This window comes from Vidua macroura, chromosome 2 (assembly GCF_024509145.1).
Source record: "Vidua macroura isolate BioBank_ID:100142 chromosome 2, ASM2450914v1, whole genome shotgun sequence".
Lineage (NCBI taxonomy): Eukaryota > Metazoa > Chordata > Aves > Passeriformes > Viduidae > Vidua > Vidua macroura.
The window spans coordinates 31,269,706-31,297,189 of record NC_071572.1 but is presented as its reverse complement, the minus strand read 5'-3'; the positions used below and the strand labels follow the sequence as shown (position 1 = coordinate 31,297,189).

The 27,484-nt window shown below is 37.8% G+C and overlaps 3 protein-coding genes across 4 annotated transcripts in view; 1 reads left to right on the top strand and 2 right to left on the bottom strand.

Annotated features, from left to right (window-relative positions):
• Window positions 1-3,004: 3,004 nt before the first annotated feature.
• Window positions 3,005-6,255, bottom strand: LOC128802833 (cytochrome c oxidase assembly factor 5). The gene is made up of 3 exons (XM_053969417.1): window positions 5,934-6,255; window positions 5,451-5,534; window positions 3,005-3,325 (listed from the first exon to the last, which is right to left on the bottom strand). Exons 1-3 carry the CDS (start codon window positions 6,033-6,035, stop codon window positions 3,284-3,286), a joined length of 228 nt encoding a protein of 75 aa, XP_053825392.1. The 5' UTR covers window positions 6,036-6,255; the 3' UTR covers window positions 3,005-3,283.
• On the top strand, window positions 6,183-11,176 carry UNC50 (unc-50 inner nuclear membrane RNA binding protein). Of its 2 annotated transcripts, none has more exons than XM_053969405.1 (6): window positions 6,183-6,264; window positions 6,988-7,271; window positions 8,100-8,220; window positions 10,020-10,159; window positions 10,236-10,337; window positions 10,866-11,176. In XM_053969405.1, exons 2-6 carry the CDS (start codon window positions 6,992-6,994, stop codon window positions 11,000-11,002), a joined length of 780 nt encoding a protein of 259 aa, XP_053825380.1. In that variant the 5' UTR covers window positions 6,183-6,264; window positions 6,988-6,991; the 3' UTR covers window positions 11,003-11,176. The 2 variants fall into 2 exon arrangements, with proteins under 2 accessions (XP_053825380.1, XP_053825373.1); XM_053969398.1 differs by lacking the exon at window positions 6,183-6,264 and adding an exon at window positions 6,298-6,407.
• A 5,103-nt stretch (window positions 11,177-16,279) lies between these two features.
• The window catches only part of MGAT4A (alpha-1,3-mannosyl-glycoprotein 4-beta-N-acetylglucosaminyltransferase A), a 72,883-nt gene continuing 61,678 nt past the window's right edge, over window positions 16,280-27,484 (bottom strand). The window contains exons 13-16 of the mRNA XM_053971854.1: window positions 20,324-20,402; window positions 18,123-18,189; window positions 16,992-17,104; window positions 16,280-16,827 (exon numbers count right to left, since the gene is read on the bottom strand). Coding sequence (XP_053827829.1) covers window positions 16,801-16,827; window positions 16,992-17,104; window positions 18,123-18,189; window positions 20,324-20,402 — 286 coding nt within the window. The 3' untranslated portion in view covers window positions 16,280-16,800. The remainder of the gene's footprint in view (window positions 16,828-16,991; window positions 17,105-18,122; window positions 18,190-20,323; window positions 20,403-27,484) is intronic.

Genomic DNA, 27,484 nt, shown 5'->3' with positions numbered 1-27,484 from the left:
CCTACTGTAAATCCTGAAAACAAAGCACAGTCCACTTCAAGAAGCTGCTCTCTATGTTTACAGAATTTTCTTCCTACAGATTGTCAACCAAGCCACTGTGAAGTGTGCCACTTACAGAAATAACTGGTTAATGATTTTCTGAAGATATCTGCAATAAAATCATGCCAGAGACAGAAAATTCAGCAGGCAGATTTGGAAAAAGAAAAATGAGAAAGGATCTTAAGGTTTCTAGTTATTATTCTGTCAACTAAAACTTATGACTGGAATTAAGCTGTTGTGCTCTTCAGCTTTAGACAAGACACATATTTACAATAAATATGCGTATTCTAAATGACCATATATCAAGGCAGCATAAAATTCATCATGCTAACAAAGCTGCCAGAGTTCTGTATTTGTAAATTTTCTAACTACAGGCTTGAACAACAGATACTGCTTACCACCTACATTCTGTGGCTGCATTTTTAGATGATGACTTCATTTAATGTCGCTTTTATGAGTAGAAGGTGTCAATGTAGTTTGTTCCAGGCTTTCACTGAAAACATATAATTTTAAATGTTTTCTTTGAAAAAAAGCATCTCATCCAACCTGCTACTCTCCAGAAACTTTAAGAAGTGAAGAGAGTCTGGACAACCAATTCCTTATGCCACCCAGTGAATAATGAAGCTCTTTATAATACAAATGCACCCAGTCCAGCTGCAGAAAATATTTCAAAAGTGAGGGTTTTTTAAAGATACTTTGTGTTTTATCTCCTCCTGAGAGGCACATCTTAAATACTAAATGTGTGATACTTTTTAAACACCAACCCCTTTCCCTCACTTTTCAACGTATGTACACATGGGCTTTTGTTAAACAGACTCATATGCTTATCACTCTGTACTAACTTGAAAGAACAGTTAACAGCCTAAAGAATTTTCAGAGTAAATGACCACAGCCTACTTTTTATCATCATAAACATGTGAGCAGTTCTGCAGTATGTGTTTACAGCTCTGTAAATATAATTGTGTTTTCAGGACTGAACCACAGAGAGAACATTTTAATTGCTGGAACAGGATGTTGTAACACAGGTTCTAACACTCACAGAGCCACAGCCTGCAACGTCAGTCTGCATAGCATTTAGCACCCTCTCACTCTCCAACATGGAAGACAAATGAGAGGAACAAGAGCAGCAGTGAGGTCTTTGCAAACTCTATTCTTTACTTATTCAATACAAATTATTAGCACTGCTTATATTTGAGATTCTGAAATTAGTAATAGCCTTTTGGCACCATGCCAACCATTGGTCCTCAACAACACAATTTCATAGATCTCATCTTGTAAAATCTACCAAAGAATAGAAACATGCATTTTTTTTTAGTAGAAGTCAGTAAAGTAGCACAAGGTATGAGACAAAAACATAAATATATTTAAATAAAAACATTTTGTGCATTAGGGAAAAAGCTGTAATCAAATCCATAGGACTTAGGACATTAATGAAATGAAGTATTTTTCCCAAAGGAGCATTAATATCTCTCAAGTAGGACAGTGCTCAAAGTCCCAAGACAATTATATAATTACTTATCTTTAGACAGAGTATTATGTTGCACAATATTGGAATTTAACAAGTCTCTTGAGCAAATCAGTATCAAAATATTGATATTACAGTATTTTCATACTGTCCTAGGAACCATTAGGAAGTTCTGACACTAACATTCTATTGGATCAAATAATACATGTGTTCTGTTAATTATTAAATCCATAAATATCCAAAGGATTTAATTTTAACACTTGATCTCCACTGGATCAAGCTGATTACTAGAAATAACTATGTGACTGTCTATGATGTAGCAATGTTTCTGCTCCCTTCCAAAAGGAGCTGCTGCAGCACCATTAGGAGAGGCTTAGTGATTATGGCTGAGAAAGGAATAAAGATCACTTGAACAATCAACCTACAAACCCATGCATACCATGGACATACCATGGAAGAGTCCTTGACTAGCAAACTCACATACTATTGCCACTCCTCTCTAACTGACATTAAAATACCTGCCATCTGGCTTTATATTTATTTTTAGTACCTTTTTTATGTTTTTCCCCATGGAAAAGGCTTGTGAGTAATAGGCATAAATGATCATTTTAGTGTATGTAAAAAGATAATATGGTAAGTAGGCTGTGGAAAACAGAGGATGCTTACAGCACTTGAACAAATGAACTAGCTTCCACATGATCAACAGAACACAAAAATGTGAAGTCAGAGTTGATTTAGGTGGCAAAAATAAAATCCTACACATACACGGAATATAAACATTCTCTGACTCATTACAGAACAGTTGCTTAAGACAGAGAGAATTAAATAGTCAACATGTGCTTACTCACTGAAGTCATCAGTTTTAGAAACACACAGTAAGTGTTGCATGCATCTGTTCAGACTGAAGGTGTATCAGACACACGGCTATAAACTTCAGCCAAGAAAAGAAGTTACTATGGCTCTCTCCCTTCTCACTATTTCCTCATCTGCTTCTAATCAGCTTGTCTGAAGTTATTTGACTTTCCACATGTAAGAGTTACAACACCATTTACTTCTTAAAGGCTTGACACTTAAAGAGGTGGAGACACTGAAGGAAGAAAAAGGAAATGTTCCTCTGGAAAAGCAGGTCTTATACAGAACCAGTTAACATTTACCACAGTCATGGTTCAAGCACTACTTAATGCTTCTTACTCCCATAAATCCCACTTCCTTAACAGTGTGGAATTCAAAAACAGCACTGCTCTCATCTATTACAGATTTATTGAGTAGCAAATCTACTGGGGAAGAAGCAGCTTGCACACACATTTTAAAACCTTGGTCAATTCCTCATCTCTGAAAATAGCTCTATTCTGAGAAACCCTCTGAGGTAGTCATCTATTAAGGAAACTCTTCCTCAACACATCAAGTGAACTCCCAGTTCCATACCTTGTATTATTTCTAATAGTAAAAGATTATCAGAATTTACAGTAAAGTCACAAAAGACAAGTTCACTTCAAAACAGAATTTTAACTTCTGCAGCTTATTCTGGATTTCACATTTTTATTGCAAGTACATGACAGGTACCCATTTTGGCCAGAATTTGCAGCATTATGCTTGCCTTCTTTTTAACATTTAAATGCACATCCAGGTCAATCTGTTGGAATACTCAGGAGTAGCTACCTTCCATGAAAACACTGCATGAAAGGATGCAGCAGGTACCATCTTCTTATTTTAGTCTCTGTTTTGTGTAGAGTGCTGATGAACCCCGAAGTTCCATGGTGAGGTCTCTTGATGAGGACTTCAGTATCCCTTCCTTCCTCTGAATCTTGCCCTGGTATCCAACTGAAAATTGAAGACAATATATTAAGAGCAGGTATTTTCCAAAAGAGATATTGTAGAATTTTTGTGCTACCTTGGCACTTTGTAACATCAGAACAAAGGCCAGAATAAAGCAGAAGAAAACTAGTGATGTAGCCAACAAGGCACAGGGGATTCCAATGAAAGAGGCATTATATGATCTTAAACCTCATACAAAACTAAAATTATGTGGTAAGTGTCCTATGCATTCTGAAATAAACAACATAAATGACAGAACAGCATAGTAGGATGGCAAGGAATCCATGAAAAACAAGGTAGAGTAAATCTGCTTAGATCAGTTTTGTAAATGTAACTGATAAAGTGAAGAAGGAAAATTCAGATCTGGTTGAAGTAGGAGTCACTAAAAATGTCTGTGAGGAGAGGGATAACTTAAATACCCAAAGTTTCTGGAAAAAATAGAAATAAATCAGTAAACACAGAAACATTATTCAGCTTGTAAAATCTGCATGTTTATTGTTGGCAATTACAGAAAAAGCATTTAATGAAAGGCTAAAGATGATGGTAAAGCTAAAATTAATTCCAAAGTGCAGAACTTACAGAAGCTACACTGCAAGTTCTTTCCCAGTGCAGCAGAAAAACATATTTTGTATGTTTGGAAGAATTCTCCTGAACTTAGATAGCCATCTTGAAGATGGCAGTGACAGATTGCAACTCAGCCATATTCTGATATTAGACTGAGGAGGTTTCTTTTACCACCATTAACTAACCCTCTTCCAGAATTCAGAACTGCAGCGAAATTTGTAAAGAGCTAGATTCACGATGACACAGCTTGTCCAATAACCAAGCAGCTTTCACTTTCAACCTCGGCCCTACTTCAACATCTAAAGTGTACTAAAGTTATTCCTCTGATTAGACTTTCTCTTTCCTTGAAAAGAAAACAGCACTGAGGCAAAACCCCTGATGATTTTTGCATACTGCAAGTTATATCTGTATTTAGTCTCTAACTTGGTTTTGGACACTCTTTAAGTTTCACTATTATATTTGTTATAATAGTTTCAGTATTATAACAAATAACAAGTTTGACGGAGCATGATTATGGAGATTTACAGAATTAATAGGACACTCATCAGCCTTAAAATTTGGAAGAGTTAAATAAAATCATTTAAGAGCCAGGCCTCTCCCTGCATGACTGGAGGCATTTAGCTAGAAACTTAGTTTCATCAGGCTCCCTTAACAATCCACAGACAGAAAAGTACAAGACACATCTGGAGATGCATATGTTGCTACTGCAGCTTTATATAGGTATTTCAAACTTCCAATATACAATATCTTCCCATACACAGAAATAATAATTTGTCACTTTATGGATTAATACGGTTCATATAAAAGAGGTACAAAAAGTTGCTACAACAAATACAAAATGGAAGAAAAATTTAAAGTACCATTTCAGCTGTACACTCTTCATCAGAAAAAAATTGAAATGAACCCTGCACTTCTCATGTTTGCAAAGTTTTAATACCATCTTTACCACATCTTAAATATGTTTTAAATGTTATGGAAACACAAGCAAAAATTCCTATCAAAATATGGAAAACTTGATCTAATTACATTTTTAAATATACTTGTCATTTTCATGTGGGATAGTTCATTATATAAAAAGCCAAACTGTTATTTATCATGAGTTTTAGTACTCCAAGAAAATTAATGACTCAACATGAATTTAATGCAAGATCTTGCTTCAACAGTAAAAGTCTCACTTCATTTAAATGTTCTCTATATAAATGTTTTTGAAAGACCTAACAGGCAAAAGATAGCTTGCCAATATCTTTTACTTGATATATTTTACCTGATCTACTAATATTTTTTAACCCAAAACTTTACTAAAAACAGTAGTGAAAATACCTATATCACTTACATGTGACATTCTAAGCCTAATCCAATTTAAACATGCATTTTTTCCTATTTTTCCTACTCTATAGCTTCTTCTTCATGAGAACTGAATACAATACCCATAGTTTAATCAGGATTCAAAGGCAAGAACTGTTCTGCTTAATGACACCCACCTTAGTGAAATAACGTGTTTTTCTTAAAAAGAGGGGGAAAGGACAGGAAACATCCAGGCCAGTAGCAGAAAACACCCCACACTTACCATTGATCTTTTGCATGCAAAGAATGTCACTTGCAAACTCCTACAGTGTCCTTCCCTCAAGCATTGCTTAGGGCTTTTGTTTTCCTAATACATGAAAAAAAGAAAGATTAAAAATTTGATTTCTACAGCTCATTAAAGAGACATCAAAACACTTGACAATCATAGAACAGAATCACCAAATATTCTGACTTGGAAAGCACCCAAAAGGGTCATCCAGTCCAACTCTTAAGGGAAGGCCAATACAGGGATCGGACCCACGACCCTGGCACCACGCTCTGGCCAACTGAGTAATATGGGTGGGAAGGGGCCTTTGAGGATTATTTAATTCCAACTTCAGAGAAGTTCACTAAGGGATTTCGCTTCGGTACGGTGACCTGCGCTCTCCTCTGAAATTGTAATTCCCTAAACTGCTGCAAACAAGAGGTAAGAGGCCCTAGAAGGGCGACCTGCGGGTCTCTGGCCCGGAAGGGTAGCGGCGCTCACCTGCAGGACGCAGGGGCTCTCCAGCAGGCACTGCCGCAGGTCCTCCCTCACGCCGCTGCAGGCGCGCCCGTCCTCCTCCTTATCCTCGTAGTACTTGGGCATGGCGGCGAGCCCGGCGCTACGCCCTGCTGCCGCCCGCCCCGCGGCCACCGCCGACCGCCGCCGCCATCCCGGGCGCTGCGGCCGCTTCCGGCGGGGGCAGGAAGGGACGGGGCGGCTCCGGGAAGGATTCCGAGCGCCTGCGCCACGGACGGTGCCGGAAGGCTGCGGGCGGCGGCCGCGGTGGCGGTGCCGGACGGGGCGGGGGTCGCGCCGCGGGCCGGGGCAGCAGGTGAGACCCTCAGCGCGGGGCGGGGCTCGGGGAGCGCGGCGCTGCCCGGCCCGGAGCGGAGCGCAGGCCCCGCTGAGGGGGGGCGGGTGTTTGTCAGCAGCAGCGGCGGCCGGGCCGCTCCTAAGTCATGGAATCGTACACTGGTAAGGGCTGGAAGAGACCGTAATGATCATATGGTTCCAACCCCCTCGCCGTGGGCAGGGATACCTCCCACTAGACTAGGTTGTTCTAAGCCTCATCCAGCCTGGCCTTGATGGGGTTAAAAGCCCCTTGTGGGGCTCCCACAACCTCCCTGGGCAGCCTGTGCCGGTGCCTCAACTCCTCCACAGTAAAGAATTTCTTCCTTGTATCTAACCTAAATTTCCCCTGTTTCAGTTTGTGCCCGTTACTCCTTGTCCTACCACTGCATTTCCTGGTGAAGTGTCCCAGCTTCCCTGTTTTCCCCCTTCACATATTGGGAGGTGCTAGGAGGTCTCCACACAACCTTCTCTTCTTCAGACTGAACTGCCCCAACTTTCCTGGCCTGTCTTCATAAGGGAGGTTCTCCAGCTCTCTTACCAACTCCATGGCCTCCTCTGGACTTGCTCCAACCAATGTTGTTGTTTATGCTTGTGCTCAGTTTTAGTCACTTCAGCATTGCAGCCGTGGTCTGCATCACATTATTTTATTTGTACCCCATATTGTGTGCAGAATCAAATACATCTTTTGAAATTCTTTCTTTAGCAAGATGCTGCCAACCACGTTGGTTAATTCTGGGAGCCAGGGCAATGGTGTGCTGAGCCGCAGAGATGCTGCGAGGCACACGGCCGGAGCAAAACGCTACAAGTACCTCCGGAGGCTCTTCCACTTCCGACAGATGGACTTCGAGTTTGCACTTTGGCAGATGCTTTACCTGTTCACTTCACCACAGAGGGTTTACAGGAACTTCCACTACAGAAAACAGACAAAGGACCAATGGGCGAGAGATGATCCTGCCTTCCTTGTGCTGCTCAGTATCTGGCTTTGTGGTGAGTGCGGGAGAACAGACAGCATAAAGAAGAGGAAGGGAAAGTTTAGGGATTAGCTAAACTTTATTTTCCTTCTAATAACACACAAGAGGACCAATCTGTATGGATGATCTTTTAATCAAAGTAGAACAGAAGAAAAAGGCTTAGCCTTTTTGAAGTTAAGGTGGGAAATAGAAATCAGAGTAGGCTTAAGTAGTACTCTGTAGTCTTGACTTGATCTCTCCATTGCAACTCATTTTCTGTTGCATTTTGAACTGCATAGTTCACTGTAACTTTACAGACAGTAAGAAAACCCTATGCCACAAGGCAGTGTTTTTGTTTTAAAATACTGAATATTTGATTTACCTGAATATTATGGATAAAACACTGTTTTTACCATAAAGGCCCTAATGGCTAATATAAATGACTGAACTGCAAATTCAGTATTGTCTCAGTTGCCTTCTATTAAATGTGTATTCCTGTTCATAATAGAAAAACTCTTTACTGAGATAGAATTGCACATGTTGTTTGAGTTAACAAGGAGCTTTTACAAAACAAAGAATGTCCTATTGTAGCATTGTCTGATTTTTTTTAAGAATAGTTTGTGTGGAGCATTACAATTAGACCCAAGTACAGATGAGTGTTCATATTATGAATAAACTGCATTATATATATATATTTTTTTTTTTTTGCGGAAAAAAACCCTGAGCTGTTGGACTGAAAATCTTGGGGGAAAAATAAAAAGGAAACTGGAGATTTCATAACAGGATACACTTAAAAAATCCATCTGTTTAAGATCTCATGCTTTCGTTTCCACAGCTGACTTTAATGATCTTTCTCTGCTTTCAGTGTCTACTGTAGGATTTGGATTTGTGTTGGACATGGGTTTTTTTGAAACAATAAAACTGCTACTTTGGGTTGTATTCATAGACTGCGTAGGCGTGGGGCTCCTGATTGCAACTCTGATGTGGTAAGTAGTGACTTCTGAAGCTGAGTATTGCTGTTCAGACACAGTCCTCTGCTGTTTGTGAGACACTTGTTCTTTGGAGTAAACTTACACTCAAGTATTGACTATAGGTTTTATGCTGCTGTACTAATTGTTTCAAAATTATACCTTAAAAAAGAATATATCTCTTTCTTTACTATTTCCTACAAGGTTAAATGGTCAGAAGGTCTGTATTATGATGAACATTTCAGCTTTTTTTCTTTCTTCTTGAGCTGGTGTTCAGCAGTAATGCCAAATTAAAAAAAAAGTGATTAATAAAAGAAAAATCAAAATAATGAATGAAGAAGTCAAGTAGTGTAAGCCTGAGGATGATTCTGTTTAAGCAGGGCCATATACACTTGGCCTGTGCTTCTTGCTGAAGATTGTAGCTAGTGCCACTACAGCCACATCTCTTCTGTCTTGTGCTTGGCACCTTTTTGCTTTGTTAGTAGGTGCTGCCAGTTTTATGTTCTACTTTACTGCAGAAGTAGGTCATTTTACAGTCCAGGCCTCATCAGCACCATAGATGTGTCCTGCAGCAGTGAGGGAACCATGAAATGACAGGAACCCAGTGTTTCTGTGCTGTAGCAAGGAGAGGGCACCAAAAAAAGAATTTTGATTTTACAAAGAACTTAAAAAAGCAAGGGCATTTAAGAGCTTTTAGGGATGGAGCTGACACCTTAAAGTGATGTTGATTGGAAAGGGATAAATCCTGACTGTTATCAGGAACTCCGGCTTGCAAAATTGAGAGTGAGGTATGTAAAAGAAACGTAGCTGATAGATGAAAGGTCCACCTGACCTGTGCTCCTGTCTGGGACAGCAACCCATAAATTGCTTGGGGAAGAGCTTATACTAATGCTCCCTGCCCCCATCCTCCAGCAATTTGTGCTTCAGGATGCAGTCTCCTAAGCCAGTAAGACTTCAGCATCTGCTGGTTTTGCTCTTTCAGTCAGCTTCCTGCAGGCCTCAGTACCAGCCACCTGACTCGAGTTTGGTTCAAGTCCCTTCTTCCAGTGCAAGCTCACCTTTTTTCCCAAAAGCTCCCTCCATTCCTAATCAGTCTAAACTCCTTCTTGCCTCACCTCTCCTCACCTTGCATCCAGGCTCTGCCTCTTTGCAACCCCACCCTTGGCACAAAGAGTAGGTCAGAAGAAGTTCCATGAAAAATCTGGTCTCTTATTTCTGAGCATGTATCAACTTCTTGTTTCTCCTATATATGGGATAAATATTTTGATGTCAGTAGAACTTAAATGGAAGGAAAGAGCCTTGAGGCTCATTCAATAGCCTAATACTGGGCAGTGCACATTGCATTTGCACATCTTTTCAGTAATAATAGACACATGTTATGAGCACTTTCCTGCCCTCCTCCTGTCCTTGCAGTGCATCAGTTCTGTAGAGATCAAATAAACCATCTCTGTGTGAGGTGTGCTGATCCCATAAGAGCAGTTCACTGAAGTCATCTCCCTGTGTGTACAGAGAGAAGTGGCAGCTTGTGACTGATAAATTGTAGCACTGATCTCTTCTTTATAAAGAGGTTTTGTTTCTGTATTACCTGCAGGGTATTTCAGCTGCCTGTAGTATGCAAGGGATGTGATGATAGTTTTACCAAAACCATTTTAACAATAGTCTGGTCTGCATGATTCTTGCACATTTTTATTCCCACATAGCAGAAACTTTGTGGTGGAGAGTTGGGATCACATATGACTTACTACATCAAACCTATGTTTTGTCAGTCAGCTTTATAGATTCATATTAACAACAGGCTCAAATATCTTTTCATTTAGGTTCATTTCAAATAAGTACTTAGTGAAGCAGCAGAACAGAGATTATGATGTGGAGTGGGGATATGCCTTTGATGTGCATCTGAATGCTTTCTACCCTCTTCTAGTCATCCTGCATTTTATCCAGCTGTTCTTCATCAACTGTAAGTAGAATACTTTGAGCTCTCTGCTTCAAAATGGTGCACTATCAGAACAGCTGAGAACAGTTATCTCTTGCAGATGTCATCATATCTGATTCTGTCATTGGGTATTTTGTTGGGAATACATTATGGCTGATTGCAATTGGCTATTACATCTATGTGACATTCCTAGGATACAGTGGTGAGTAACATCAACTTCTTTTGTATTTGTTTGACTAAAAAGTAAAGCATGTTTTCAGGCTATTAATTTCAGGCTATTTGATCTTAGCATATTATTTGTAAAGCAGAGGCTTAGCTGCATTTTGAAATAACTCTTTCTTTGTGGTAAATGAAGTATGATAGAAATGTACCAACCCATGTTTTCAGTTGGATGGACGTCTTAACCAAAGAATATTCTCCACCTCACCAAATTCCTTCTTGTATTAGACCTGTAGCACCACAACTTAGCTTTTCTTGTTCCTCAGTAAATCCACTTGAAGATGTTTGCATTAGATAAAAATTCTGTAATGAGTTTAAGACCACAGTTTTAGGTAAAACAGTTCCCCAAGGCATTTTGAAATAACTCAGGGCTAGTAGGGCAGAGATGTCTGAGGAGGACAGTGGAGTAGAACTGTTTTCTATTGCTACCTTGCCCCAAGGCTACTCTACATGAAGCACCTTTTTTAAAGAGCATAACTTCATACTTGCTTCAATATTGCTTCTGTTTCAGCATTGCCCTTTTTGAAGAACACAGCTATTCTTTTGTATCCATTTGCACTTCTCATCATGCTCTATTTGATCTCATTAGCATGTGGATGGAACTTCACCAAGATGCTTTGTTCCTTTTATAAATACAGAGTGAAATAAAACCAGGACTTCATGTATCTAATGTTTATTTTGTTTCTACCTTAGCCATTTTGACAGTAAAGAAAAAATTAAGAACATTTTGTATGTAAATGGTTGTAAATTTCTCTTTATTGTAGATAATTGTGTAAAAAAGTTTGAAGTGTCCTTTTTTATTAAAATATTTACAACAGTAAACATGTTAGCAATTTTGTTCAAATACTTTCGCAGTACATTCCTAAAAACAAGTTACTTGTACATTTCTGTAGCTTAAATTTAACTGTAACAAGTCTATGTAGCATAACTCTTACTGCAGATACTATGCACATACTGGCATAAGCTCTACATTATGAGGGGTTTAAGTGACACCAAAAATCATTTTTATTGAAGAGTAATATTGGAATACCTTGCCTTGGAACTGTGTGAAAGTACAGATCAATAGTGTTGCGATGGTAAAGCAACAACTCTCTCTAGGTACAGATCTGTCCTCTCCTTGTATGAGAGATTGTGAGAACAGATTTACTTTAGTGACTACTTCAAATAGACATGGACAACTCTGGCACATAGAAGAAACAGTGATGAAAGGCACAATTAACATGACCCATATCAGGTTTCCAAAGATAGCAGCAAGTTTTAAACCCAATCTCTAGCAGTCCAGTGGGTATGACTACATCCACCATTCTGAGTGGCAGGTCAATCCATGAACACGAAGGAAAGTACAAGTTGGTTTGGCTACAGGGATGGGCTCATGGCAATGCCTGCAGCTGTGAAGTCCACAAGGCAGAAGTAGAAACTGACCATCACAAACAATACCTTATGGAAAGTGAAGATGACAGCTTTCCAATGCAGTGTTCAGCATGAAACATGAGCACTGGGATTCAGGTTCCAAAACAACACAAGAGTAAACTGGTTACAGTAAGACAATTTCAATACTAGAATTTGATCTCTAAGGAAAATGGTAGTTTATCTTAAAATACCAAATATGCTGGCAGTGCATCTTACAGTACTGTGTGTTTCAGCCACTGTTAAGGCTTGAAGAGATTCATGTTTCCCTCTCAGCAGATGCTGAGCAATGTTCTCCTTTAAACAAGGAAAGCAGTGAACTGCTGATCCATGGAAGGTGAAGGATTCCAGTCAGGATCTGCTCCCTTCCTGGCTAACAGCACAAGCTCCCGTCCTGCAGGCAGCTGCAGCCTAACTGTACACCTTTTCCCTAGGAATCCTAGCATCACTGATCATCCACTTCAGTTCAACAGTAAAAATACTTTATATTTAGTGCCCTGTGGTGCAATACCATTGAAGGACTCGGGGACTGTGTACCTTCCCTTTAGAGACATGAACGTTTTTTCTTGAAACAAGGCTTCATCTCTCTCAAAATTAAGCTGCTTCGACTTCCAGCAGTTCACTGTTTACAGCAGAACTTAGCAAAACCCTTTAGAGACCACTAAGGTCAGAAAGGTGACACTCAAGGACTAATTCAACAGGTCTCCATGGGCTATGTGTCTTACATCAGCAATCAATGCTAGCCTGAAAACACCAGTTGTTTAATAGCTTTTCAGCCTTATGCTGGTGATTGTAAAGATGATTTAAAAACACAAGGACTTTTTTTCCCCCCTTTCTAGCTAGAGTTACTTGTTCTAGCTTTTTCAGAATACATCCTTCCTAGTAAGAACAAAGATAGAACCTTGGGGAGAGGGAGCAAGGCTTGAGAGGATTTCATTTTTTTAAGGGAGCAAGGCTTGAGAGGATTTCATTTTTCTTTTCCCCTATGAGACTAAAATAATACTTTCCAAGTTGGAGGTGAACTACAAACTACTATGATACTTCATCTGGAGCAAATACTTCCAACAAAATACAGAGGTTACTGAAACTATAATATCTGGGAAAAAAAAAAAAAAAAAGGAAACTGGTACACAGTTCCCAAATTTTTCCAAAGACTAATCACATTTCAGCTCATTCAAGGAACTGTGTTTCACGTAGGCAAAGTATAAATTGCTTTGCTCTAAACTGACTCAAGGTATTTAAAAACTGCTTCATTCAAAACAGCTAGACAAGCAGTGACACAACAGAAGACTCCAGTCTTTTCTTGGTCCATGAATTACATCTGAATTTTTCTAAGCCATCTTTAAGTACAAAAAAAAAAAAAAAAAAGAATATATCCATAGGAATTTTTTCCATCAATGAAAACACACGGTTGAGATGCCTGCAAAAGCTCAAAGCCTTATACAGTGCTTTAGAAACACTCTATCACATCCTGTTCACATTATTTACAAAGTGTTCAGTAGGATGACCCACTGAATGAGCACAGCAAGATTATACTGGCAGTCTTGTGTTTTCTTGGTCCCAAGCAATCCTGATCAGCTCAAAAAAGCAAATGTTCACATCAGCCAGTCTGTTTGGCATCCAGTATAAGAAGTTCATTTGCTCAGGTAATGAAGGTTTCTGGCTATGCCTTTGGGTTTCACAAAAGTTTGCTTTTCAGAAGCTTTAACAGCATCAGAAGGAGCTAACAGGAATATAGGATAGTGCAGGTTTTTTTCAAACACTTTCCATTATTGGATAACTCTAGGATTCAGTGGCCTCAAGGGGATTTTTAAGGTGACAACAAAAGTAACTTGAAATTGAATACATGTAGGGAAAAACTCCCTCAAAACAGGTAATAGCTTTAAGATGCTGTTTAAGATCTCTTATGGTAATATTGTCCCTTACAATGGAGACATGCAGGAGACACCGGCCCGTTGCTGCAGACCCAGTCACAAACAGTACCCAAGCTAAAGGCTGATGAGCCTAACAGCCCAGATGGTCTTACTTCACTATACTTCCAGGAAGGAGACTTGCACCACTTCAGCCTGACTTGGGGATTGGAATTTAAAGGTACAAAGCTGAAAATAGCTGTCTGCAGAAATAATCTACCTGATTACACCAGCTCTGAATTAACTTGGATCTATGAAATATAATTTGTATTCATGTGGCACACTTATCTAGAGAGCCTATAAGCTCAGGAACATTGAAAGTATTAAAGCAGCCCAGAGTATTTTCAACTCCTGCTACTACAATGCAATAAAAATTCATCAATCTTTAGAAAACAACCCACATTTTACCACACACTGGTTTAATTTGCTGTCTTGGATAAATTTCTTCTCAACATTTTTGAAAACTAAGTATACTACTAACCAGTCTTGCAATCAGTGTGGTACAGGTTCTGTGTGTTTAAATATATTAGCAGTGATTCATCTTAACTACTGTGAAATGTCAAGAACAGTGATGCTTTTAGAATAAGCACACAGGTTTCTTATATAAATGGTACCAGTAAACTTCTGGACTCACAGAAAAATGGAAAAGGTCACTGTCAGCAAAACTAATTATATTAAGAAACTGCAATATCTAATGTATTTCTGCAGTCTGGATTGTAATAAATAACCCTAGTTTAAATAACTTACATCATTCATTCACAGACAGAGCTGAGAAGAAAACACAAATACTTTCTCAGACCTTTGCTAGCTGATGTGTGATAAAAAGCTGTTGCATGTCGGTAATTTGATGGCAGGGCATTATACAGGAAACAAACGGGGCTGTAGCACCACAATAGGCTAGAGTCACACAGGATTCAGAGCCTAGTCACCCACATTCCCAAATCCAAGAATAAAATCCATTTATGTGATCAGTGCTTAAGTTATGCCCACAGCATCTATGGGCAACACAAGCTTTCCAAGTAACATTTTATTTACACCACCTGATGCTATCAGGAAAAGTAAACAAGGTCCTATTGGTATCTAATTTTTCTTGAACTTACACCAGTCAGTCTAAACAGATCAGGTTTTGCTCTGCGTACAGATCTTGTCTTCCCTGTGTCCCCAGACAAAGCTAAACCAAAACTACAACTGTCTGTAGAAGTACTTACGTTCTTCAACTTGAATATTGCTGAATTGTCAAAGCTATGGCACAATTCTCCAACAAGGCAGAAGAGAAGACAGGTTGACACTATAATCCAGTGGTGCTTGCAGTGCTAGTGAGGCAGCTTTAGGCTCCTGCTCCTTACAAGCCTATCATGAAAGGGAGCCCAAATCTATCAGCTGAACTTTAACAGGGAAGTACAAATTCAAGACCTTTGCTCTAGATCAGGGAACCTGCAACAGGTTTTGTGCATCTGTGCCCTGATCACAAAGACAATAAAGGTATTTTCCAACGTAAGCGATTCTATGATTCTGTGTTGGGGGTAGCAGAGTGTGGTTTTTTCCACAGGGAAAGCTGGCCAGAGTTTGAGATGTCAGTTCCAGGAGGCTGGTTCACAGCACAACTGACAATACCCAAGCCAGCATGCATGCCTCCCTCCAATGTCAATCAGGCATTTCATTCCTATTAAAAGGGAGGAATTCCTGCCTCTCTTTTTCCTGGCCATTTCTGACTAACTGAAATCTTCCCATGCCTGAGTCCTTACACATAAGCACCTAAGCAGAAGGACTCTTAAGAAAAGCAGCAGCATTAGTACTGCAACAGTTCCACTCTGATTGTAATCCAGACCACGTTCTGTTCCTGACCGAATTTCTGATTCATGTGAGATCACTGTTGTTTCCCTTGAAACAAAAAGGCAGGCTACTAACTTGAGGCCAAATTCAGTTCCTACTATAAAGTTAGTGCGAGTTTCCATACTGATGCATAAAGGCGTCAAACTAAGACCTTGTTCTTAAACAAAGGAAGAAAATAAACTGTAACTACTCACTAATGTATCCAAAATAAACACTGAAACAACAGAACTTTTTAAAAGGAGACCTCTGTAAATCAAATGTATCTACTGTTCCTTCTTTTGATAAAAGGTAACCTCTTGTCACTCCAAAGCAAAGCTGGAGAATGATTTTCTTCAGTACAGAAAATGAATTTGTTCAGCCTAGGAAATGTTTACAAATATTTTTAGAAAGAACTGGTTTGGAGTAAAAAAAAATTCTTCTAAAATGCAATGGATTAAATCTAAAATTACTGCAGATTTAGTACATAATATGAAACAAGACATTTCAACATGCTTTTTATGTGGCTACAAACTGTACATAGTGGAATTTCATAGCCCCAAAGAATAATGCTCTTCAGAACTCTGTTTATGCCTCTGAACATCATTCAGATTCTGTGTATAAAACTACATAATTTAGAAACTTAATCTTGTTTTTTTTAAACATGGCAGTATATTTGAAATATGATATTAATTTATGTTTGCATCTCCAAAGAAAAATGTAGAAAGATAACTTAAACTAGAGAATTCATAAAAAAACTATATCAATTTAAAATTTTACTGCATAAAAATATGTACTTTTCAAATTATTTTAATAAATTAAATATCCCTACCATTTTTAATATATATCCCTGACAGTCTATAAAAGAGGGTTCTTGTTATAGAAAATAAATGGACTTCCGAAAGTACCCCCTTCATAAAACTTATTTAACAATAATTATATTTTTTTTTTTTCTTCAAGGAATGTAACAATATGTACAACTCTGTATTACTATACTATCAAAATAGTACAGGTTAAGGGTAGCAGGGTTCTGCAACCATAAGATGGTAAAGTCACATTACAGTGGAGGACAACTTGGGCCTCAGATGAACGTTATCAGTGTGGAGCATCAGTTTCTGGATGGATCAGATAAGAAGGGGTAAATACAATCTTCTCATCTACAGTAGATATCACAAGAGGTAGAGTTCAAGTGAAAAAGAATGACATTTGGAATAAGGTGCATGCTCAGTATTTTCAATTTGTGACTTGCTAAGGATGTCAGATTTTATAGGAAGAATTTTCAAGAATGCTTTCTTTTTCCTCTAAAGCAGATTTCCATGATCAGTTTGTCATCTTTTTAATATGAATCTGAAATAGAGAATCAGAAGAAATAAGTCACGGTTTAGTGTATTACATTTCTCAGTAATAAGAGGTAACTATTTTTAGTGTTAGCTGAAAGTCTGAGCTTCAAATGAGAATGAAGAAATCTCCCATTCACCGGTTATGTTTTTCAATATTCTACCACCTCTTACCTCATTCAGAATTGCCCAAACGGCTGAATTTTGTATCACTGAAAGCCGGAATGATGAAATAGGATTTAGGCTGGGGTCAACTGTTCCTTCAGCTACACCATTTTCAAACTTCCCTGCAAAAGTACATAATTAAGTCCTGTTCAACAAACTGAAGTACAAAATCCAGAAAATGTATCTGCAGTATCACAATTCATGGTATCATTGTGACAGAATCACAGTGAAACCAGAATCATTCCCAAAATAAAAGGCAGTGATTTTGGCATCAGATCCAGTTTTGCAGCAGCAAACAATATGGGGCAAATCCTCAGCACACACCAATCTGAACAGGATTACACATAAGAATAAAAGCTTTGAAACTGTCTAAAGGCACTAACACCTCAAACTCTGTGAAGATTTTGGCACAGGTACTCATTTAATATCACAGAACTAATATGATGCCTTTGGCTTATGTGTTTTCAAATAGGATTAAGGACAAGATAGCTCATTCATGCATAACATATTCCTATTTAAAGCATCTTCAATTATATTTGGATGAGTAAGAATTCAATTTAAAAGCCCAGTTAGACTTTACAGTTAAGCCATAGAGACAACAACTGTAATTTATTATGACAAAAAAAACGTGCTTCCATTATAACAGGATTTCCCAAACTGTGTCCAGCAACTAATTAAAATCCATGTGTAAAATATCTCTTCCTTGACAACATGTATCCAAGCATCTTTCCCAACAGCCACTTGGCTGTTGAAATGCCAATCTCATCCTGTGATGAGACAGTTGGTTGTCTGTAGGGTGGGTTCAAATCCAGGCCAAGCACACAACTCACACCAAAGCACTTGTGCAGTCGGACAGAGGAGGTGATCTTACAAAACCTGGAAATGCCTCTATCATAATCCAGGTGATCAATCTTGGCAGAAAAGCTGGATGTAGCTGCACTACAACTAAGAGTCATAAGAGATCTCTAGTACATCAGTCTCTGAAAAGAATTAGTGGACACAATATTAAGTAAAGCCTATGGGGCCATGTACCCAAAAGTGAATGATAAAAACTCAGATTTAGGTTTGTTTTGGTTTTAATAAAGATGTCTTTAAGGGTTGCAATAGTAAGAATACACATTTTTTTTTACTGTTACATACCTATCCTGAAGTAACCATCCTCTAAGCGTTTGTCTTTGGTTTCTTTGCTTAATACCATTTCTTCACTCTATAACAACAAAGCACAAAAGAGAATTTATTGTGAAATATAGTTATTTATAGCCTCATACAAGCCAACACACACACACAAAAAAAAAAAAAAAAAAAAAAAAAGAGCAGCAGTGTTCCAGAACTGAACAATACTTGGCTTCAAAGGAGAAAAATCAAGTACTCTAAGTGCCTCATGAAGCTTGCATGGCAATTGCCACGTGAACAGAATACTTAGCACATACTGGCATGCACAGTAGGAGACAAGCAAAGGCAGGACCTGCCTTCTTTTTCTATGGCTTAACAAGAGCTTTCTCTCTTGGACAAATTAAAACTTACAGCTTACTTTTTGATCTAAGACTTTGGGTGAGATGGAAAGCCATCAGACCAGCAAGAGAAGCACCACAATTATCACTGCCTCACTCTATGGATGGGGATCAGTAAGTTTTATTTAATAAGCACAAAAAAACCTGTAGAACAGATCTTGAAAAAAAGCTTTAAAATTACAACCATGATCCAATACTGAAAGACCCACTCTGAGAATTTCCCAGGAATTAATTAAAAATGCTTGGCAAAATGGACATTAAATTGAAAAGCTTTTTTTTTTTTCCATTTCTATTTTGAACTAAGGCTGCTGAAAAAGTGGTGAGAATGTTTTTGGTTATTTATTTGGGGGGCAGGTATTTTGCTTTTCTTTGTTGTTGTTTGGGTGTTAGGGGCAGGTTTTTGTTATAGGTTGTCTTGAGGGATTTTTTAGTATGCTGCTTGAATTCCAGACAAATCCAGTCTGGGGGTACTCTAGTTTCTAAGGGTTTTTTGTTTTTCTGAATTCTACTTAAGGAAGTTCAGGGTTAAAATATTTGAATGAGTTTCTAGCTCTGCTGAAGTCCAGAGTAGAGAAACAGGGCCCTGAGGAGCTGCTGTCCTCAGCTGACATTATTTTACTGACAATATTTTCTTCTGACACCAGTGGCTTAGGAACAGGCCAGATGCAGAATTTCCTGTTTACCTTTTCTACAAATTGCATCAATAGCAATAGAACCTCTGTATCATTACTTCCTTAAAGGATGCTCCAGTGAGGGACATTCCACAGCCAAGTAAAGCCAGAAAACAGATGCCTGATGCATATTTTTGCCTGTTATCTTGTGCATTCTTGTATCTTTGGCTTAGATGAAGTGAGGGCTGCTGCTTTTTTTTGTGGTTGAATGTATTTCCACAGGTGTTGAGAAACAAACCCCTCAGATCTTATGATACAATATCCCACATGTCACATTTTGTAATTACAACCAAACTAACAATTTTCTTTTTAAGGATGGGAATAGTACAAATTTTCTATTTTTGCCTGCTCCAAGGAAGGCAGACTGGGAAAATTGAAATAGAAATTCCTCCATGATTACTTACTTTAAAAAAATAGATGAAAAGAAAGTTAAAAAAATATTCAACATATGGCAATTTCGGCCTAGATTTCAAGATTCCTGCACCAGGTATATGAGGGAAGGTAGAGATATTTTGCCATTTTAATACTAAATAAAATAAATTTGTCTGAAATAATATCTTAATCCTCTCAGTCTTTGTGATATAAATAGTTAGCTGTAATATCTAGTCGAAGAAAAAGAACTCATACCATCTGACTTCAAACAAGAATATCCTTTAGATAGTGTAGTACTCTCCTGTGGTAACACTGGCTCATTTATAGGGAAAAAAACATCAGAAATTGGGAGAAAGGTACACATTCTTTTTAAGAATCTATGTATTTTGGTATCTAGTGGATTTGGATGTGTGTCAATCCCCGAACTAAGACTTTTTTACTAAGTCAAATAGCAGATTGACTTAGGTTTCCCATTTCCCAAAATACACAGGAGAGGGAAGACTGTATTTTTTTGTTTTAAATAGTAGCAATGCACTGGAAGAAAATGACCTTGTTCACCTCAAAATTACCAACAGCACTTGTAGCAGACTGCACCCTAAATGAACATCTGAATAGTTACAACAGTCTTCTATGAACATATCCAGTTAAAAGAAGGAAAAGTATGAGAACATCAGAACATCAAGTTCATACAGTTAAAACAAGCATTTACGTCTCCTCACTGTTAAAAAAGTCATAAAGAGACTTTGTTTTTATGTAATGGAGAAGACACAAATCAAAACATTCGTACCTGAAAAGGCAAAACCTCTACAGTTGTGTTTAGAAGTATGTCTCCTGGATGCTCTGGATTGCCACTGTGAAACAAGTACCTATAAATGAAAAGGAAAACAAAAGACAGTCTACATACATCAGTCAGAATCAGCTGTGTTACTGTCTTACATGTTAATTGTCACATACAGCTGTTATGAGGATAAACGCCATTTTTCTACTGAGCCTACATCAGCTGGGGATAAGATGCTTTCACATATTACTGTGACTGGAAGGGGTCAAGGTTTTCAGTTGCTAAAGAGTAGTTGGGCATTTTACACAGGAAGGGAGTTTGCATCATGTTGCCAGACTGCATTACACAAAACTGTGGTCATTACTGCCTGGCACACACTGGTATCACCTCCAGAAGCAGGAGCCTTGCCTTCCTTCAGCCTCTCCCCAGCACATATCACCCTCTCCCTGTGCCCACAGCATGACCTCTGCAGATCCATTCTGAAACAGTTCTGGGAACTTAGCCAAGTCAATATTTTGCCAGGTGAGCGTTCCCCAAGTCCATCTCTCCACCACGGTTCATTGCAAAATCTCATTGACTATTGTGCCAGGAATTCCCAACCCACATCCACAACCTTCATGTTACCTGAATTCAAACTTCTATTCCAAAGACAGATTTATTTAAGAAAAAAAATCCAAACCATAAAAGCCTGATTTTGACATGTATACACACATAAAAAGGACTTTTTAAAACCTGTACAAAGCCATTACTCTCACTCAATTGTGCAATTAACTTTTTTAATTGGACAGAGTAAATGTTTGAAACATTATCTAAGCCATCCCTATCAGTATCAATCAGTGAAGTGTTCAAATTCTATCTGCCTACTCTGAACAGCTTTTGCAGTACTGCACATGTGTAGATTATGTTACAAAAGAGCCAGTTTAATTCCTCTTTCTTTATACATAACAGGAACTTCGTGTAATTCTGAATATGTATTATGTAAACCAGTAATAATATTTTTTTACCACTAGGTGGAATCAATGCTTGAAAATTGTTCACTACTTGCCGTTTTTTTCTAGTGGACCGGAGTTAATTCAGATTACTGTCATAAACTAATTAGGTCCTACACCTACTCAGATACCACTTCTAGGAAGACTATTTTACTTTTATTAGGTTTAAATGAATATGTAAAAATCTATCAACACATTTCAAATCTTTCTTCAATTGGAACTTAGATGGCACTTACTGTTAATTTCTCTTCGACATTAAATATGTCACCAGCCAGAGACAAAATTCGTTCAGAAATTATCACTTGATTAAAATTAAAAACATTATCTCAATTTGCAGTTGATTAAGATGCAGTTAGAAATGTAAATTCCAGTTTGTCTTTATCCAATATATCTGAAACCAGCTCGAATACCTGCTATTAATCCATACTTCATAGCTCAAGGAAAGTAGAAGAAAATAGTGCTCTGACCCCAAATCAGAAATGTCTGTGACCCCAAAATGATAGAAGCATTTTAAGAAAACGCACACACATGTAGAACATTTCTTTTATCAAGGCTCAGAAAAGGAGTAAAACCTCATATTTTGATACAAGGAAGCCACACTGATTTCTATTGCATTGCTTTCAGCAGAACTGCACACGTGTACTGGAAAACAGAACTGGACTAAATAAGCCTCACTACTGTGTCTCAGGAAAAATAATTTCCACACTGTACTTTAATGTAAAGGTTAGTCGCTTCCAAAGTACACAAGCTACCTAAAACCTCCACAGTTCTTCCAAAACAAATTTTGTGACTTTTTCTAGACATTATTGACATCCAAAAAACCCCAACAAGTAATAATAATTTTTTCTAGGAAGATGCCTTCATTGGACATCTCAATAGTTAGCAAAACAAAACTCTCAGGAAAGCTGACCAGAAAACTAAAAGTGCATTCTGCTGTCTTTTGACCTAATAGATCTAACTAGTCATTCCTTAGTCAGTCAGATATCCTAAGCAGTACTGGCCATTTTTTCTCTTGAAAACACTGAAAATTCTAAGGAGACTTAATTTAAAATGGAACTTGCCATCTAAGGTATTCCCATCAAATGTCCACCCAAACCACAGACATGCTGCTTTTCCTTAGCACTTTGTTCTGAGAAGACACACCTAGAAGTCCACAAAGAAACTCCCTGAGATCTGGGATCACTGTGCTCTCAATGAACAGTGATTGGCTTTGGAGGTTTGGATGGGTTTTTTGGGGGAAGCAGTAGCAGTGAGGGCTTTGTTTGTTTGTGAGGGGTTGTCATTTATTTATTTGGGTTTGTTTGCTTGTTTTTAAAAACAACCCTGCAAGCACAGAGCCGCAGCCAACCATTTCTCCTACTGTGCCATCAGCTCTGAGACTGAGCTGCAGCTTCCTCCCCTCAGCAGTTGTCACTCCATTAGAGCAATGCACTCCCCAGTTGGCACAGTGCCAGAACAATTTACAGCAGTAATTAATCAAACCTGATTTCCATGTAATCAAACCTGCTATTTTAGTATATTTTCTATAACTATCTGTTAATCCATATGCACACACAAATGTAACACATGCTCATGTCACATTTTAAATTATGTTTAGAAAGGAAGGGATATTTTTATATCTGAGCCTTGCTTCAACACTTGACAGATAACACCTACTTAGACATTAAAAGTTACACAGATTGAAAACAGAAGCCTAAATACACATACACAGTCAATCCAGATCTATAATATTTATTTTAGAACTAAAATTTACCAATTAGAAAATCTTATTTGAAATAACATTTAATTTATGAACAAACAGATGTTCTAAAGCTCCTAAAATAAGTGTCATTAGCTATTCTTTTGTAAAACTTGCTTTTCTGCCAGGGGAGATTTTCCAGTGGAGATTCTTTGGAAATGGGTTGAAAGAGTAAAACTAATTTCAAAACAAAGGTCAGTGAAACCTCTCTTTCAAAAACCCTTGAAATGGCTTTTAAGGAATCTATCTTTACCTCCCCAAACCTTTTGGGTTTGCATTCTTTATATGCCAAGGCCTTTTTTACAAACTTGCTGTTATGCTAGATACTTAACTGCATGAGAGAGTATTAAGGGTTTCTCCTTCTCAGGTGGAGAGAAGACTCTTATGTCCCCTAACTAATGAACTGATTTATTCATCTGATATTTCTTAAGTAAAACAGACATTTCTAAAAACCACAGAGACATTTGCAGGACATTTAGGGTCCTCATTAAATCACTAATGTAGAGTAATCCAGCTGATAGCCATAAGGTTACAAGGTTGTTTCCTTTTATTTAATTCCTACACCAGTAGTACGAAGTCTGGCCCAGTCCTTTTTTCTTTCAAGAGAAGCACTGGTTTATAACTGGACTGAATGACCTTAAATGTCTTTTCCAACCTAAATAATTCTATGACTCTATGGTTTTCAGACTATGATAGATATTTCTCAATACAGAGAAGGACCTGGGAATAGCTTTGCTCTCAATTGCTAAGTTATTTTGACACCTATCCTGGAATTCACACATGACAGTCCATGTAAACAGTAAAAACATGTGCTTTTTTTTCCCCCTAATTACTTAACATTTTTCTTAGGGTAGAATCACTAAGATTTCCTTGTCTACCTGATGCTTAAACCTAACACCTTCTGAAGCATTCCTTCAAATAAAAATTCTGAAAGCAATGAATCTGTAAATATAGCAATCCCAATCAAACACAAATTCACCTAAAGTTAAAAAACCCAAACCCTACTATTGCCTTATGGAATATTACTTCACTACTTTCTTAATTACAAAATACAAACATGAACACAATTGAACATTTTTTATCAAAGTAATCAGAGAAAAGTATCTCTAACTTACAATTGCTAAGTATAATACTAATGTATCTGAATCCAAGAGAACCTTTTCTGCTGGCAGTGTCTTTTTAAATAGTCACAGGTCAAAGATAATAACCAGCTACTCTAGATATTCAAACACAAACTCCCTCTCTACCAGTAAAAATTAAATCTGTGAACTCATTTACATAAATTCTGCTCATGACCTCCATGTGGTATGAGAGTAAGAGGAGGCTAAGTATTAGTATTTAATGTAGCATTAAAAAATACACAGAATTTCAAAAGCACTGAAGGTTTAACAAACAAACAAAACAAAACAAAACAAAACAAAAAACACCAACACCAATCACCAAACTAAATGGAGCAAAGTCAAAGCTACAAAGAAAACTTCTGTTTTCATACTCAGTGACTTCAGTATTTACCCAGTTTGAGGGGTTGAGTTGCTGCCATGGAGCTAGATACACATCTAAAATCAAGACAAATAGAGGGGAAAACCCCCCCAGCCAATAAATGAAATAAATATTCATACACATCCTAACACACAAAGGCAGGAGAAGGTAGAAGTGTGATTATCATTTGTACACTGACAAAAGATAGTTAACTGCATTGGCAAACTGATGGTATCAGGGTACTTTAAAAGCCCACACTCAGGTTCAGAACCCTTCCAATAGTGAGCACCCAGAAAGATTCTCACCTTTTGTAACATCCCCCATAAGATGGATTAATCAATATTACTAATCTGAACTGCTGACTTTAATATTCTTTTAATAGCTAAATTTTTTCATCACCTGTGCTTTCAAAAAAAACCCCAACCATGCACACCTCTACCCACCCCCTATCTTGCTTATAAAGGGATGAATCTCTCGTCTTTCTCTCACATCCAAGCATACTTATGCCCAAAAAACTATTATTCTCTCTACTATCCAATTTGATTTCTTTTAGGTGTTAATAAATCTTCAATATTTTATTTAAATAAAGTGCCAATTATTTTTTTATCTATAGAAATGTTCTAATTACATGTTCTAATTGAAATAGAATGGAATACACAATTTTATAAGTAAATTATGGCAATTTTATAATAGGAAACAGTATACAAAAATACTTGAAACAGCACAATTCACATCCACTGTCAATATATCTGGGTTTTGTTTTGAAGGAAATGAGTTATTTGACCTGATACTAAACCTGATTCTAAGAATATAAGGATGCAGGCCTTTGTATTCTGTAAACATCAGGAATCGAATCCTTTCCTTCACATATTCTCCTTATGTCTCTTTTTAGCAATCTGATGTACTTTATATCCCATTTTCAGAAAAGGAAAATAGGTAAGCATGCAAAGAGGAAATGTTTCCTTCCACATTTGAACAAATTATCCATAGCAACATGCAGCCTTAGAGTTTTTAATTCTGCACAACATGAATTTCTGCAAAAGCAATATTCAGTCAGCATTTTTTTGGCTCTCTATAGATGCCATCATCCACTGCAAGAGTCATTATTCACCAGTTCTATCCAGCATTTTTGATCACTGGATGCAAATGTGGTAAAAGAAAACTAATCTACCTCCTTTGTGTCACTTTCTCAGAATCCTAATTAGGAAGTGTTATTCTACTCTCACTGGAAACCAGTATTAACCATGCAATATTTCCTCATGCAAAACACAAAAGAAGATTAATAATTTCTTTTCCTTCTCTCAAGCTCAATTTATTATCCTATTCTTCATGCCTCTTCCTAAGTTATTTGAAAAAATTGCTTATATTTCCAAAAAAAAAGTGTAATTCCTCCACTCTATATATATATATATATATATGCATCTGCCAAATACTCACAATAGGTAAGTAATGCAGTGGAAGCCTTTGTTTTATTTTTATATAATTATAATATCAAATTCAGAAAAAACTCCCCACAAACAAACAAAGGAGAAATCCCCTAGCCTCCCCAAGCAACACAAAACAAAAAATACCCCCACCCTATTACCTTCTATGCAACATGCCCAGTAAGATTTCACTTCCTCTGACAAAAATGAGCCCATCTTAGTGTCTTTGTATAAATTGGGCTGCATGGTTGAGAGCTGCAAGGGTTGAATTGCCCATTTTCACAGAAGTGTCGACCCAGTGCACCAAAAGGACTGAACTTTCTCATGTTTGTCAATGGACCACAAAGTAGCTTGACTGAAGAGGTGATGGAAGGATTCTGGGGAGTGGTCTGAGTCTGTTTTATCCATCACATGCCTAAGAGATTAATTTTCCCACACCACTTCAAAACTCAATCTGAGTCAATGAAACCTGTACTATTTCCCAACCCTCTTCACTTATGCAGTATGTGTAGAAGGTATTTAGCTGTGTAAGAAAATTTCATTCTCTGGTCTACTCTTCTACTGTTTCCCAGAAAGGACTATGACATCCACTTTCTAAAGCAAAACTGTCTCTCTGGAGTGGTATCAGATCAACTATAATACAGAAGTCTGGCATTAAATTAATCTTACTTTTTTTCATTTTGGAGGTGATTTGGGGTTTTTCTATTTAATAGATAGGGTTTTTTTGTTTGTTTGCATTTTTTGCTGGGAGTGATTGATTGTTCTTTTACATGGTTATTTCTGCTGAATTTTTAATTCAGTGAGATATAGAAAGGCTTTGTTGGGGTTTTGAGTTTAGTGTTGTGTGTGTGTGTATGTGGGTGTATGCACATAAACATTTTTTACCCCTCCAGCACGGCTGGGGAAGCACAGATAACTCCCTTCAGTTTTCTTATGCACAGCCATTTGCCACCATTTGAGATTGCACTTGGATATGTGATCTCACCAAAGTCTGGAAGGATGCAATTATGACATCTCAGAGACTCAAGTCCTTCTGGAAATCACATGAGGTATTTTAGAGTATCTCAAGTGCCATTAGACATCTAACATTTTGGCAATAGCATTAAGCCTCCAAGATTTCTGACTAAGAACTATAAATCCAGGAACACTGCCAAGTACACAAATCTTGGATATTAGTACCACTAAGGAAAAAGCAGCATGTCCTTGGCTCTAGGCAGCTCTTTTTTTCTGTCTCTGATCATACTTTGAGGTTTTTTTTCCCTTTTCATATGAAGTCCTGGCCTCATTGTTATGGGCAGAATTCCATGCCCAGAACAAACAGCATCAGTGCCTGGGAGCCTGCCTGCCAAATCCCTGCTGTCAGTGCATCCATTTGAGGATGTTCTACTCATTAGTACAGAAGCTTATGCAAACAGAAAAACCAAAGTTCTCAAATTCTCTTTTATGTACACTAAAAGTATTATCCCACCTGAAATGTGCTGACAAACACCAAAACATTTAAAATAATACACTCAGAGATTTTCAAATATTTCCTATCAGC

Coding starts and splice junctions, on each gene's coding strand:
- LOC128802833 (XM_053969417.1), bottom strand. CDS start 6,035: ATGCCCAAGTACTACGAGGATAAGGAGGAGGACGGGCGCGCCTGCAGC. Junction 5,535..5,933: donor AGAGCCCCTGCGTCCTGCAG/GTGAGCGCCGCT, acceptor TTCATGTATTAG/GAAAACAAAAGCCCTAAGCA. Junction 3,326..5,450: donor TTGCATGCAAAAGATCAATG/GTAAGTGTGGGG, acceptor TTCAATTTTCAG/TTGGATACCAGGGCAAGATT.
- UNC50 (XM_053969405.1), top strand. CDS start 6,992: ATGCTGCCAACCACGTTGGTTAATTCTGGGAGCCAGGGCAATGGTGTG. Junction 7,272..8,099: donor GCTCAGTATCTGGCTTTGTG/GTGAGTGCGGGA, acceptor CTCTGCTTTCAG/TGTCTACTGTAGGATTTGGA. Junction 10,160..10,235: donor CCAGCTGTTCTTCATCAACT/GTAAGTAGAATA, acceptor TATCTCTTGCAG/ATGTCATCATATCTGATTCT.